Below are 15,344 nucleotides of genomic sequence, written 5' to 3'. Positions count from 1 at the left end.
AGTGCAAACCGTTTCAAATCAGAAATCCTGCTGGGTTTCTCCCTTTCTCACAGACGTAAGTAAACGCTGCTCACTGCTGCCACCGCTGGCAGGAAGATATATTACAACAACACTATTGACTCATGGAAGAGACCTTTTTTGGTCAGAATATTCACATTACTTTGCACCTGCCGGGACGTCCATTTCCCCAACGTCACTTTAATTTAATATTACCTACTTTCAGATGAGATTGTAGTTGAAATTCTTTTTTAAATATTTCTATGAGCTGCTAATTGACCTAATTGAGGTTTAGGACATGTTCAATCACTGCTAACTGACACTGATTTATTCAGGCCTACACTGATATTATAATAAAGACTAAAGAAAGTTACATTTAAACAACTTAAAGGGACATTTCATCCCAAAAACAAAAACACCTGATATTCAGTCGATAAATAACACTACAGGTACGAGGAAAAATGTGCATTTTTCATTTTCGTTGAGGCAACCTGACACATGTTCTGTTCGAGGATGTTAAAGCCCCACATGCTTGTATCACGATGAAGAACCGGAGTAGGTCTAGTAGATGTTTGCTGTTCTGGGCCACCACTGTTTAATGAACGCCAACGCGCAGGACAGTTGCCTTAGGATGCAGGGCGTTCAAACCTTCTGTATTTATTATTCTTGTGGCCATCTTGTACATATTGTATTTATCAGGGTTAAAAGGTCGGCGGGGATGACGGGAAGCGTGTATCTGTCACAGTATGAAGGAATTGATCCTTCACGCTGGTGAGAAAACATGGAATCTGCACCGTATGCCTCGGTAACTATGGCTGGGTCATAATTCACTGTTATGATTGATTTCTCCTGACGATTAGCGTGATCATACAGAGTGATACCAAGCTATTGTTTTCCAGAAATGTAGAATTTGGAGTGTAATGGACAAAATGAGTTAATACTAATGCACGGCACTAGAACAATTCATCACACTGAGCGTTGATTTGATTGTTTCGGATTTCACACGGTTATTCAGTCTGTATCTGCTAATCACGAGATAGAGATCACGAGTATCAATAAAACATCTTTTTATTTGGTGTTTGAGAGATATGGATCATGTCATGTGTTTCTGTACACACTGTTAACTCATATCCACCAACACTCCCAGTTACACAAACACACACTCTGCTGGTCGGCCACAGAAGGTCAAAGGAAAACTCTGCTTGGTTTTCATACAGATCAACTTTGTTCTCATTCTTCCAGTAAGAATCAGATTACAGTGTTCCTTCCTTTCTACTCATATGGTACTTTGACTTATTTCCTAGCTATTTACTCGTATTAAGGGTTTCATATGTGAACATGTTGTGTGTTACATTGTGTGTCAGAATAAAAGGTACGTCTTGTGTCTTTCAATCTCAGTCGGAGGAGGTCAAAATGAGCAGAGGCTCCGGTACGCAGCACGATTCATCTTTTACCACTTTGTTTAAACAGCTTCCATCTCTCTGCGATCGCTGACAGAAAATACTTTATTGATCTGATATTCTCTCAAGCTGTTACACATTTCAGAGCTGGATGTGCAGGAGTTCATTCAGGAAGCAACAGTTGACATTGGCTTGGATCTTACTTGAATTTATTTTTATTTTTTTGGTGAAACTTGTACTAGATCACGCTCTTTGTGTGCATCCATTGAGTTGTGTTTTTTTTCTTTTTCTTGTACTGAATAAAAGCAACATTTCTTTAACTTCACCACGTGCCTCCTTGATTTTCACGCTGATTATCAACACTTTCAGTTCGCTGCTGTGATGTGAAAACTGTAAAACCTACATGACTGAACTGTGACAGGGAAATGTACTCATGTGACTTTACTGTATTCTTTACATGTATTCTTCTACAGCTGAGTAAAATGTTAACTAGTAATACTTGTTAACCCTGCTGCTGTCGTTATATTAACCAACTTAGATTTTACACACTATATGACTATAGCATAAGTGTCATATTAGCTGATTAAACAATATTTTATCTTAAGTAATATTTTAAATACAGATTTTTAAAGGTTCTTGATTTCCATTTCTATTGTGTGTGTTTTCAGTTATTTAATCAATCATTTAGTCAATTATTGTTTTTTTCGGCTCTGTGTTCTACCTTCAGGTGATTGATTAGTGTGGTCTGTTTTCGATTAGCCGTCCTGTTATTTGTATTGCTACTGTTTGGTAAACGGAAGCTCAAAGGCGAAGATGGATATCAGGGGTTTGAAACGTTACTTCATTCCCTTATGCGGTTGTACAAGTTTAAGATGGTTTTAGTTCGTTTTTAGATTTTTTGACACACTTATAAACGGGTTTTCTTAACCACACATGACGAAAGCGGTACTTCGGCGTCGCTTTGTTTACACTACAGCAGGTAGTTAACGGCATATGCCAGCTAGCTACTTTAAAGTAGCAAACATGGAATCACAATGTGAGTATTTCATGTATTTCCCCGCCGCTCCGATATCCAGCCTGTCGGACCCGGCGGAGTACACGAGTCTGCCGCGGCGGGACCACGTCTACCTCGGGGAGGTCGTCCAGTTGCTGCTGGTCCTGCGGTCCCGCCGGGACGCGTCGAGGAGCGGTGACAGCTCCGGGGTTTTACCTTGGAAGGACCTGGCGGGTTCACTGTCGGCTCTGGCGAGTGTGTGCGTCGCCGAGAGCCGCCAGAGACCCGGCGCTGAGTACCAGCCAGACCTCCTGAGCACCTCCAGCGAGGACGAGGAGGAAGAAGAGCCCGGAGAGAGCGAGTCTGGGGGGAAAAGAGCGGAGTGCAACCGGACTTTCACACAGTGCAGCCCGCATCTCATCCACCACAGCTCGGCCAGCGACGGGCGGAAGTCCGGGAGGGAACCGGTGAAGGTAAGGAGGGTAAAGTAGTAGAAACACTAGACAAGGGAAGCTCTTGTTCACTATGTCATGTCTGCATCAAAGGCAATGACTTTTTGATGGCTTCGACCTTTAAACCCCCCGTCATCATAGTCGTTATACTGACCCACCTTCAGTTTGATAGGAAGTGAGTTCCACCTGCTTCCTGAGGTGAAGAGAAACCAAACCACAGCCATTTATACACTTCCTTTCTTGCTACAGCTACCCTTCAGTATGTTTTGAGCAGCCCTGGTTCTGCCTGTTGCAGTGATGTTTGTGCTCCACCAGATGTGTCCAGACTTGACAGTGCAGTCATGTCTTCAGGGGCTTTAAACCAGCTCCAGTCTCCTCCTCTGCCTGCAAGGCTGGAGACAGCTGAAAACATCACAGATGACACTGACAGGCTGCAGCACAGTACCGGTCTGTAAATGGCTGCTGGTACTGAACCACACACCTTTAGTATCTTGGCAACATGATAGCCAATGTATCACTCTTGATCACTTTGGAAACTTCTAAAGGCGCGGTCACACATGAATGCAATGCAAATGGCAAAAAAAAAGGCAAGTGACCTGCTGAGACAATATTTGCTCACCAACGCTGACAAAGGATGGAAGTAATTGGGAGATTAATGTTAATGTTGCACACGTGTGAACATGTCAAGGACGTTGTTCACTATTTTATTACAATTTAATCACCAAATAATTAACAGCGTCTTTGAGAAAATAATCGGACTATGGCTTTCCAAACAGTCGTTGCTATTTTTCAGCCTTCAAAAGCATGTGATGTCTCTGTGGGGTCACAAGGCGTATGTGTGTGTACTGGGAGGATAAATAGAGAGAACCAACACATTCATTACTTGCGGGCAGACGTTAACAGATGGTGTGTTAGAACTCAGCTTTCACGCTGAAAGTTGATTATTAGACAAGCAACAGACAGTTATTCTGATAATGGATTCATCATTCACCAAGTTGTTTATCAAACAGAAATGCCCGAATTAACTGGTTCAGTCCTCCAAAATACGCTGCATCTCTTATATATGTGTGATTATGAACTCTTTTGGACCGTTTTTTGGACAATACAAGTAATTTCAACACATCACCTCTGGAAACGATGAATTAAAACAGATATATTAGTCCTATATTAGTCTGTATGCTCATTTACTCCACATATTGTCACTAAAACGCTCTCCCCTGCATGTCCCGCTGCAGTCCGTTCTGGTGTTGGACGACCAGGTTATCTTTTGTCTCACCGTCTCTTTGGACAAGCTGCCAGTCAACACACTAAAAGCCAAGGTCAGACACATCCGCATACACACAAATAGGAACACAAAATGAAGATGCACATTGAAGCTTCACTATTTCATCTGCCTCTCTGTGACGCCAGGTCGTGGTGACTGTGTGGAGGCAGGAGGAGGAGAAGGTGGAGGTGAGGGAACATGGCTACCTGACTCTTCTGCAGCTCAGGAGTCCAACGCAGACCTTCAGACAGGACCTCAGCACCTTCAAGGCCCAGGGTACCACACAGCGGGTTTCTGTCAACACCACAAATGAGCTCTGTGAGCCCAGAAAGTTCCGTTTGTAGACTAAAACCTGGAATTCCCCAGGTTTTAAGAGTCTATATGTCTGAGGAATGGCTTACAAAATTAGTCTCAATGGATTTTAAAATGATTGTCATCAGAAATGTCCAGTCTACAATGGTGTATTAGGGCCATGGTAGTTTTAAGAATACATTGCAGAGCTAGGGGAGGGGGACAAATAACTCAACATATTGATAAGTTGATTCAACGTTGCAAAGTGAAGAGATGTGGATGTTTTTTTCCTAAATTTACCACTTCAATCTCAGGCTATCCAAGTTTTTTCTCATGCATTTTTCAAGTTTCTTCTCTGAATATAACCCCTCCCCCTCTTTGGCTCTGATACGCTGTCACATCATGTTGATTGCTGAACAGCTGTAGTGAACTTAAGTCCCCGTGTCTTCCTTTTCCAGTCAGCACCATCCTTACTGTCCTTCCACCTCCCACTGTCCAATGTCAGCACATGGCTGTCTCTGGAAAACACCTGACTATCCTCAAAGGTACCACACACACACACACACACACACACACACTCACACAGGTCTTTAGAGGTCCACTCTTTGAGTCTTGCCATCGTTTCCCCTCCCCCCTCTCTCTCTCCTCAGTGTTGAACTGCAGCTCTCAGGATGAGGTGTGCGTCAGAGATGTGAAGATCCTCCCTAACTATAACTCGGCCTACCTCCCCATGATGCCAGATGGCTCAGTTCTTATAGTCGACAACGTCTGGTAAGCATATGTGTACTTACTGTATGCTGTCAGATAGAAACATCTGTCTGTAAGCAGGTGGCCGTTTAGTCAATGTGAGTATACAGACACAAGAAACAAGCTGGGCCAACATGTACATGCTTGGTGGTCCTCAATTCAGGTTCCTTAAGGTATACACCAACAAATATATACATATTTGTTTGCCATAATTGCATTATGTTATTTAGAGCACTGCATCTATTGCATGTGTGTCCGTGCTGGGATCCTTTTTCTGTTGCTCTTACTGATGTTTCTTCATTTTTTCCCCCAATTATTTTTTGGGGGGAGGGTTTATCTGAATCTAAGGAGAGAGGGTTTTGTGCACTATTTTTTTAAGGGCCCTCGAGGCACATTTGTTACCCTGGTAACCCTCAGCTATGGCAAAACCTACATGAATAAATAGCTTCCAAACATCCATCCTGCTGCAGCATAGACCACTACCCCACTGTGTTATGGCTCTGAACTTTTGCGATGAGCATATTTTGTTATTCATTTATTGGCGTCAAGGGGAGCTGCAGCGCAATCCAGCATGTTTTTTGCTGGAGGCTCAATCGTGTATGCAGACATTAATGGACCCAAGCGCTTGATTAGAGACTCTGAAACATCTTCAATTTGATTGCATTCACAAATGTTTCTATAATCGTTTTTTACAATGTTAGCATGCTGATGTTAGAAACACTGCCGTTATCACTGCAGAAGACTCTTAGTCCTGTTATGCTAGATCAGCACACCACAAAACACAAAAGACATTTATTTGTCCAGTTCCCAGCATGTCCCACAGAATTCACTGTACTGTCTGTGGTCAAATCAGGAACTGTGTTTGGTCTCCTCACAAATGCCTCTTTGTTTCCACTTCCCCCCAAAGCCACCAATCAGCCGAGGTGACCGTGGCTTCATTCTGTCGGATAGACAGCGAGTCATCACGTTTACCCAGCATGCTCAGCGCCCTGGAGGAACAGAACTTTCTGTTCCAGCTGCAGCTACAAGACAAAGCAGAGGAGGACTCCAGTGAGGTGAGAAGACGTGTTTCTGTAGCCTAGGGGAGCGTGTTGCGTTGAGACGCTGTCAATCACGCTGGTCAAATGTAGAAAGTACATGACTTTTCTTTTAACTTCATTAAACAGCAGCAGGATCGATACACGTGTACAAATTGAGAGTTGGTGCATGTGGCCCAGCAGCGGTGACTTCATTATTGAAGCACTTCGTTTGTACAGTGAAATCATTCATTGGCAACAAAGAACCATCAAAGCTGTCAGTGCATTTATTTTTGGGTCAGCAATAAAAAAGAAAAATGACATTCTTTTCAGACAGTCCACATCCACAGAACACACAGTTTTCCCTGGAACTACTTTCTAAGGATTAGCTGTTTTTTCTTATTGTCAACAAATCCCATGAAGAGACCAAAACCAGCAGTGTTTTAATTTGTCTCTTAAACTTTCAGACTTCCCCACTGCTCTCTGCCCAAACTGCAATGGTTCCAACTGAAGAGGATGATCTTTAAAAACAGCTCGCAAAAATAACGTTCCGAGTTTTAAAATGCTCTGAACGTTCCTGTAACAGCTGGGTATTTTCAGCTGTGGAGTAATCCCTGTAATGTGTACGGATCGTGAGTGCGTTCATGGTGTGAGAGAGAGAGAGTCAGGGATGGGTGAATCAGAAGAATAAACTGTTATTTTCTGGTTGTTTCACAGAGGTTAGGCATAAATGCAGCTGAAGGCGTGCTTCGTCCTGTTGTGGCCTGTGAGGTCGGTGAGCCTCGTTATGCTGAGCGGTGTAGTTTGACCTGGGTTCCCCGTTTATTGGCTGAGCATGACACGCCCATGTTAGGCATCTTTACTGAGGTCCAGAAGAAACCTGAACACAGCAAAATAAAAATAAAAGAGAAGATCCACCACACCCTTCTAGTGGGTGATGAGAGAGAGTACGGATTTCAGTCCAATAAGTCTTTACATTGTTTCTTTTAGGAGATGTTTGCATGTTATACCTCTATAAGAGGTCTCTGTCCTAATACATGTTACCCCTATGTCTGTAGGGTTTGGAAGTCCCATTGGTGGCTGTCTTACAATGGTACACTCCAACACTGCCTTTAACAAGGTAACTGTTCCTCTTCTGTTCAACACGCATGAGACTCATTTGTAGAACAGGTCCAAGCAGGAAAATAACTGATGTAAGTGCTAACATTCCATGTAGGTGAGCTAGGTCCTGAGTTCTGGTGTCACACTGACTCATTGTCTCGGTTGACTGGGACCGAGCCATAGTCAGCCATATTTGTTCCAATTTCCTGCAATGACGAGTCAAAGTGTTTGCTGTGAAACTGGTCTGTGAAGGGGAATTTCAATACTAGTTTACTTTGCCTCCAGGTACATCTCCAGTTGTTACTCGTTGCCCAGTATCCGCTTGGATCGGCCTCGGCTGGTGATGACAGCTTCCTGTCCTCGGGCGGTCAGGCCCCTGGAGCACTTCTGGGTAAAATACACCCTGCTTAACAACTTGCAGGACTTCCTGGCCGTCCGTCTGATCTGGAATTCTGAGGGTAAGAAGCAGACTTTCCCATCACACTGCCTCCCTTTCTACCTCGCCTACTTTCTGTCCAAGAAAAGAAATGTATACAGTACATCAACAGGGGAGTGCATGTGTGGGCGTGTGGCAGCGTATGTGGATAACGGAGCACAAGAAAACCATAAGATGCTGTCATGCCAGTCTCCAATCTCCCAGAGACTGAAGGATGGGGGAGGTATTTATAGGGCAGAGCACACCTGGCCAGGTGTTGACCCTCCATTCAGAGCCTGCAGCCTTCTACATCACACTGATGTGTGCTGTGTTAAGATACCAGCATGGCTGCTTGATATAGACTGACTTGAACCATCAGTCAATCAAACTCTTGCTAAAGCCTGTTGAGCAAATGTGAAGAAATGCCTTCAGGGCTGTTCTTCACTCTTCTTCCAATGAAGAAATACTCTCCAGTTCTGATAGAAGTGATGCTGTTGCAGCATCTGTGGGACCGCCATTGTTGTTTGGAACAGTCAGCTCTCTGTCATCTCAGACACACCTCAACCACACCTGTAGCTGCCTGCAGTTCCTCATAGGACGCTGATTAGTCCGGTCATTTGGGGACAGACGCAAACGCATTACAAGCCCCGCCCTAAATCATCCCCTGCTTTATGGTCTATTTGACTCTAAATGGACCATCATTTACTACATGATGAAATGAAAAAATACTTTATAACTAGAGATTGAGACCATAAACTCATGTTTACAATGTTTACTGAGATAATAAATCAAAAGAGAAGTAGTGACTTCCATACAATCAGCCTTCTTTTTGCAACCAGAGGAGTTGAAGGCACTTCAGCATGGCTTCACTTTCACAGAACCGGAGGTTGCTGCCTGGTCCCGCCCCACCCTCTCAGACACATAATGGACTGTGGAACAACCGCCGCCCCCTTATAATTCATTATAGTAACTTTGGTGATCATCTAACTTTTCATTTAGCACTACCATCAGGTTCCATTTTTAATTTGTCCAATAATACTGTCCACAGCCTCAGCCGTCTAGTGCTAATTAGGATATATAAGCATTAAACTAAAGCCTTATTTGGGACTGGGTTTATTAGTCTAGGGGAGGTTGGGCAATTTAACATTATCTGTGATTTATTTTCACCATGCCAAATAATTCTTCACCCCCACCCAAGTAATAATTACAGCCACAATCACTGTTGTTCACCAAGCAGCATCCTTGTGTTTAATGTGAATCTTTTGGATTATTTTATCACACAAAGTGCTGGTTGTCCTTCTGCTGTATATTCTTTCAATCAGCTCAATTTCATATTTGACCGGACAATGGAGGGGAACAAAATGAAAGCCATCAGTGGAGTTAGGAGCTCATCAAAAGGGCCGTTGTAATGTCATCTACAGGTAGCTATCGTTTCCCTCTCTTGGCCCGTCCCGCAGAATGTCCATTACAGACCACATCCGGTAATGTCAGGATGGTTAATATGCCGTCCAGAACAAGGAGCACAGTGAGCATTTTAATCCACACCTCCTCCTGTAATGTTAATCCTGTTCGAATGGGGCTTAAAGATGTTGAACATGGTAAACCCTCAAGTGTCTTAAGTACAGCCTTCAGAAGACATCAAAAGGTTTTGCAGTAATACTGATTCACTGCGACAGCAGGCAGCGCTTGACAAGCCCAACTCTCCACATGTCCCCCTGATCATCCAGCAACATTAGGCTCCATTTGCACCTTGGAGCTGGATAGCTCTACTTGATGTTATTTATAGTGTCATCATCCAAGGCATGTGAAATCCATTAGAACTGGCGAGCAGTCTGCATTGCTGCATCAATGTGTGAGCTAAAGTGAGGCGTCCCGATCCAGCTGGGACCATGACTGGGTCAACGTCCAGATGTGCACTCTTCAGTGCACACAGCGAGGAAACATTGTGCAGCAGCCTTTGAGGCTGGGTGTGTTGGCTGGGTGTGTCGGGGTGAAAGCCAGCTATGAGGAAATCCAACAGTGCAGTGAAGTACAGAAACGGAGTTCAAACAGTAATATCTGTGTGGGTGGGCACTAGTTTCATATCAGGACCAGGCAGCAACCTCCGGTCATGAAAAGTGAAGCTGAAGTACCTTAAACCTGCATTCTCTCTGCTGGCCATCAGGGGGCGACTCCTCTGGTTGCAAGAAGAAGTCTGATTGTATAGAAGGCTATGATTTATTATCTCAGTAAACATTGTAAACATAACTTTATGGTCTCAATCTCTGGTTTCAAGTCTTCTTCAATCCAACATGATGTTCATTTAGTACATTATGGTCCATTTAGAGACAAATAGACCAGAAAAGGGGATGCTTTAGGGCGGGGCTACCTTGTGATTGACAGGTCACTCCAAATGCAGTTAGCTACTAAGACGACTTTAACACGTAGCTGTAAAGTTGATCTTGAATTGTCAACTTTGGTAGCAGCTTCACTCCAGAAGCCAGATGGATCCAGATCCAGTAATGTTGCTGCTCAGGTCTGCCACTTGTGTTCTTCAGATCCACCTGTCGCTCCTAAGCAGTCCAAATATGGTCACTTCCTTCACTGGTTGCAAAACTTTCAAGATGGCAATGGGCAAAATCCAAAATGGCGAGGGCCAAAATGCCAAAGTTGAGGCCAACGACAAGTGTTGAAAGAGCATCAGAAAAGTAACAAACCTACTTTGTGTCATCTGGTTTTCTCTCTTCTACTTCCACATTCTTTGCCCCCCCTCTCCCCCACCTCCTGGTCCCTGCATCCGTCCATCCGTCTGTTCACCAGCTGCTAGAGGAGGCCAGCAGGATCACAGGGCCCACCCAGCAGTGGTATGCCAGTCTCCCCTCAACAACCTGGGACAGTGTCGGAAGGGCTCCACCCTCTCCTTCACCGTGGCCTTCCAGATCCTCAGGACTGGACTCTTTGAGGTATTGCATGACTCGATGCATTAAAACAGTAATGAGTAACTAAATAAACAATGCTACAACGGAGTGGTGATCCAAGTGTCTCTCCTGTCACGCCTGTAGCTGAGCCAGCACATGAAACTCAAGCTCCAGTTCACAGTGTCCACTCCGCCCCTGGAGCCTCGATCCCCGCTGAGGAACTCTCCATCGTCATCAGCCAGAGAGCTGCTGGAGAGACAGAGCCTGGGCCGATCGCAGAGCTTCTCCCACCAGCAGCCGTCCCGGTCCCACCACGTCAGGTACGGAGGGTCAGCAGCAACGGGCCACTCCCAGCTTTCAGCCAACCACATAACAGTTGTTAAGACACAAACATGATGCAGGACAACAGGCACTCTTACAGACAGACCTGACTGTTTTCATGCACCAAATATAATTTGCTTTCCCGAAAAAGTCATGAAAATGAATATATAATGAAAAATGAATATTCCACTAATATTCCCGTTTACATGCACGGAGGTATTTTCTGAACGTGCTGTCTAATGCTCCTAAAACCAGAATAATATCAACATATCACACAGCTTAATCAGAAAAGAGAATAAGATCAAACTCTACAAACTACATGACCCATATCGAATTTGGAATACTGTCAAATACTGACTAATAGTGGAATATGCGTGTGCATGTAAATGTAACCGGTCTCTGCTGGCTCCAGATCAGGCAGTGTGATGGAGCGCCGGGCCGTCACCCCTCCCGTGGGATCTCCACTGAGCAGAGGCCTGCGCCCGCCCCCCGACCACGTCGTCATCTCACTGGACAAAATAGCCAAGAGGGAGTGTAAGGTGTTAGTGCTGCAGCCAATCCAGGAGGCACACAGCAGGTAAGCACATCACGGCAGCACTGTATGATGAGTTATAATTCTATACGTTTAAGAGTTCAGGATCAAAATATAGTCCTGTCTCATCTAATTATGGAGGACTGTGGTGAAATTGGTTCAATTTATGGGAAATCTGATGTAAAACCAGATTTCATGTTATGTAAGGATCAGGATTATGGGTATGGAACCTCAATGGGTTATAATATAATATAATATATCACTTTGTAAAATGTAAAAGCTTAATGTTTAGAGTATTGGTCACCTTAGCACTGTTAGCATTCTCTCGTCTGGTTTCTCTCTCTCGGGTCAAAAGTCAAGCTGATCCTCTTAGTGCTCCCCCTACAGGCCTGGAGAACTTGTGTTGACATTCAGCCTTTTTCAGTCATTTTTATGGTTTGTGTGTTTTTCACTGTGCTTTGTATTTGCAGCATGTTTCCACTGTTGTATTTGTTTTGGACTTTAGTATTATTGAATTGGCATCATTTCTGCCGCATGTTTCTCCAAATGTTCAGAATGGAGGGGAAAAGTGTCAAATACAGAAATCTGGCAGTGAATGCTTGATAACCTGCATTTTTAACTACATCAAGATTAGAACATACTGAAGGGCTGCAGTTAACTCTTTTCATTATTTATCCATGAATTATGTGTAAAATGTCCAGAAATAGCCCATCGAGTTGTTCTGTCCAACCACCTTTGGTCTTTTTATGTTTAATCATGGAAGGGCTTTGTAGGAAAATGTTTCTCAAAGCAAGGAACTTAGGAAATGTATATTTTTGTAACATTATATAAACAAAGGTACCCTCTCGCCTCTAGTAATGAAACCCTTCCAAAGGGCCGAGCCCTATATGGCTTTGTGGCTGGAATGTATATGGCTTAGGTCAGATTTGGGTGACACTGGATGTGAGGGGGCGACCATGTGGGTGAGCAAGCCATTTTCCATACTTACACATGCATATGTAGAGTGCTCCATTATGCTGCAATTACTGCATGTGAAATGGGTTTGGGACGGTTTAACATCCAACCAATCAGCTGCAAGCACCTGGATGATTGACAAGTCCATTAAACACCACGTTTGGACACATTGCTGGTGATTCTGGGACAGAAAACCTTCTTCCCTCTGTTTCTCCTCAGATGACCTGAAGAGGAGGGTTTTCACTGAAGACATTTGTCCTTCTGTCCGGCTGCCAGAGCCTCGTCCTCCACCTGAAGTCTACAAGACGGGTGGAGTGAAGGAAGGAGGAGCAGAGAGGGAAGGTGATTGGCTGAGAAGTAGTTGATAGTGCTGGTCTGAGATGATGAAAGAAAAGACCACAACAATTCTTGATTTCATTGGTTCAACATTTCATTTTTATGTTTTTTTTTTACACTTCCTGCCTTTAAACCTTCATTCCATTCCATGGGTTATTTTCATTGCTTTGCTATTGTTGATATTTATAGTGACTAGACTTTTTTTTGGCAGCTCTTGTTTTCTTGTAGGATATAATCAGGAAACCAGAATAAGCTGGATGGATCCACTAGTTGGTAGAGTAAGAGTCCATCATTTGAAGTACACTTGTAGAGTACGAGAGAACTGCCGACCGAGCAGCATCTGAAAACCTTGCACATTAATCCCACAGTGTCAGATGTTCAACCGTTGCACTTGGCTGGACTGTTTGTTCGTCGGCATACTTTTGGCCGAGGGATCCCTGGAGTAAAATGAAAGTGCCTCTTGTATTTCACGTCATTTTGGGATTTCTTTTGGCCCAGAAATGTACTGGTTAGTTGGGTGAGGGGCTGTCGAAAGCAAAACTAAACAAAACCGATCTCCCTATCTTGGCTCTTTGATGTCTCTTTAAGAAGAAGTTCGTCCCTGAAGCCAGCCAGGCTTTGGTATAAAAAACCCTCAACCTTGTGGAATCTGTATATATGAAGAGGACGTCACTCAGCGGTCTGATATTGATCCACTCCAACTGATTCTGGTTATGACGGTAAATAGGAAGTTCCCTTATTAGACACAAAATACGTGGAATAACGTGGACCAGCTTTAGGCTTTTAGGCTTCTACTTCCTTACATTTCCTAGATGGGGGTCATGTGTTATTTATGACGGTTAATATTGATAGATTAAAGGTTACAAACATGTAGTTCACACTGGATGAGAGCCGTATCTCAACACCGTTCCATGCAGGAAGTGAATGCACTCAGATGGACACCTATTGGTCTATTTTTATAAGAAGAATTTGAATTTGAAAGCGTGTGATCCATACAGTAGTCGTTACACTGACTGGTTTATTTAAATTGTCTTAATTGCCTATTTATTGTTGGATCGTTAGTGTTCAGGTTTTAAATCTGTGTTTTTGAGCCCTCGTAAACACTCCACGGTGTACCAGCACCTTTTACAGTGTTGTCCAGTGAAACCTGAGCAGGGTGGCACGTTGCATAAGACTCTCATGTGTAACCTGAGCCTCGTGTCCGGTGTGTGCAGTGGAAACAGGATCCAACTGATCCGTGAGGTTGGATAAATGCTGCTTCAAGTTTTGTGTTTACACTCACTTCCCTTAACATTTCAGGAATCCACGTGTATGACATTTCATTGAGGAGCCATTAAAGCTTTTACATTTGACTGATAACTACGTCAGAATTATTCCTTTCTTTGGGTGTTTCTAAAGAACTGTCATTTTATTCAAATATATATATATATATATTCAGATACAACCAGTTTGCTCTGAAACATCTGATGTCATTTGTTTCAGTTGCTAATTATGGATAAAATAGACGTGAGGTTTTGACACAATTGTTTATTTAGTTTTTCATTTCTAAAAGAATTTCCTCAAAAAAAGTGTTAAAAATCGTAAATGCTGGAAAAACTGACAAAGTAAATGTTAATTTATTCTTTGTATGTTTTGAATTGTTCGACTGTTGACCATTTTGATTTTTTTTTCACGTTCAGCTGACCTGCTGTGACTCACTAAAAGACATGAAATAATCTGAATTGTTACTCCGTTAGTACTGTCTCTATTAGTCCAATAATGAATGAGTTCTCTCCAGGATTGCATTGATTTAACACAGTGGTGCCTTTCTAGAAAACTACGGTAGCGATAAAGCAACCGTTACCATAACAACTCGGGTAAAGTGAACGTGTGGTTGCTATATATAAAAGCTGTGTTCACTCACATTCTATTGCCAATAGAATTGAATCATGTACATCCCTCTGGTTTAACATTGAGGTTCATCCACCAGACAAAAGGTCATGGGGTCAATAACGTCATAGGATCATCAGTGTTAACTACACATAATGCAGTGGACATATTGAGACCTGACGACCCTCATAACTGTATGCATGATGACCTGTTCATACTGGACTTCTTGAATTTGAGGCACAAACATGTAAATGTGTGTGATTGTATAAGTGAGGCTGGTTTTGTAAAGATGGACTTGAATGGGCCTTGTTGGATCCTTATTCCATTCCTTGGTATCAAAGCTCCTTTCAAACATCGGAGCCATCAGGAAGCGACACATAAGCTAATTGTTGTGGAACATGTGGAGTCTTTCTGCAAATAAAGTATTGCTGGGAAATGTTTTTGTCTGAATTATTATATGTTTTATTCTATTGAAGACACACACCGGGGAAAGACGAGTCACTGCACTACATTTATTTGATGCATTTACTTACTGAACACATTCTGATTCATACAAAATACTACCAACACATGAATGAAGTGTTCCGGATCCTCTTGGGGAGATCACAGGTGAGCTGAGGGTGCACCTGTGATGATCTCCCTCAGCTGACTGCAATCAGTCAGAGGTTACATAAGGGAGCTGCAGATCCCTGATCAGTGTGTGTGTGTGTCCGGAGGGTCAACACCTCCAGTTGGCTCTCTGGCTTTCACTGGAATTC

At 43.3% G+C, this 15,344-nt stretch overlaps 2 protein-coding genes across 3 annotated transcripts in view; both read left to right on the top strand.

Annotated features, from left to right (window-relative positions):
- vgf (VGF nerve growth factor inducible) overlaps window positions 1-15,344 on the top strand; it is a 150,876-nt gene that overhangs the window by 68,044 nt on the left and 67,488 nt on the right. The window lies entirely within an intron of this gene.
- trappc14 (trafficking protein particle complex subunit 14) lies at window positions 2,197-15,013 on the top strand. Of its 2 annotated transcripts, XR_014596532.1 has the most exons (13): window positions 2,197-2,864; window positions 4,079-4,162; window positions 4,254-4,383; window positions 4,857-4,943; window positions 5,049-5,169; window positions 6,053-6,200; window positions 7,220-7,281; window positions 7,548-7,720; window positions 10,477-10,619; window positions 10,719-10,894; window positions 11,308-11,472; window positions 12,601-14,119; window positions 14,200-15,013. XR_014596532.1 is itself a non-coding variant. In XM_084002309.1 (12 exons), the coding sequence occupies exons 1-12, from the start codon at window positions 2,391-2,393 to the stop codon at window positions 12,602-12,604; spliced, it is 1,767 nt and encodes a 588-aa protein (XP_083858435.1). In that variant the 5' UTR covers window positions 2,197-2,390; the 3' UTR covers window positions 12,605-15,013. The 2 variants fall into 2 exon arrangements, 1 of the variants encoding a protein (XP_083858435.1); XM_084002309.1 differs by having other exon boundaries at window positions 12,601-15,013.

This window comes from Eutrigla gurnardus, assembly GCF_963514095.1.
Source record: "Eutrigla gurnardus genome assembly, chromosome: 23".
Lineage (NCBI taxonomy): Eukaryota > Metazoa > Chordata > Actinopteri > Perciformes > Triglidae > Eutrigla > Eutrigla gurnardus.
The sequence above is the reverse complement of the archived record's forward strand: the minus strand, read 5'-3'. Positions and strand labels throughout refer to the sequence as shown.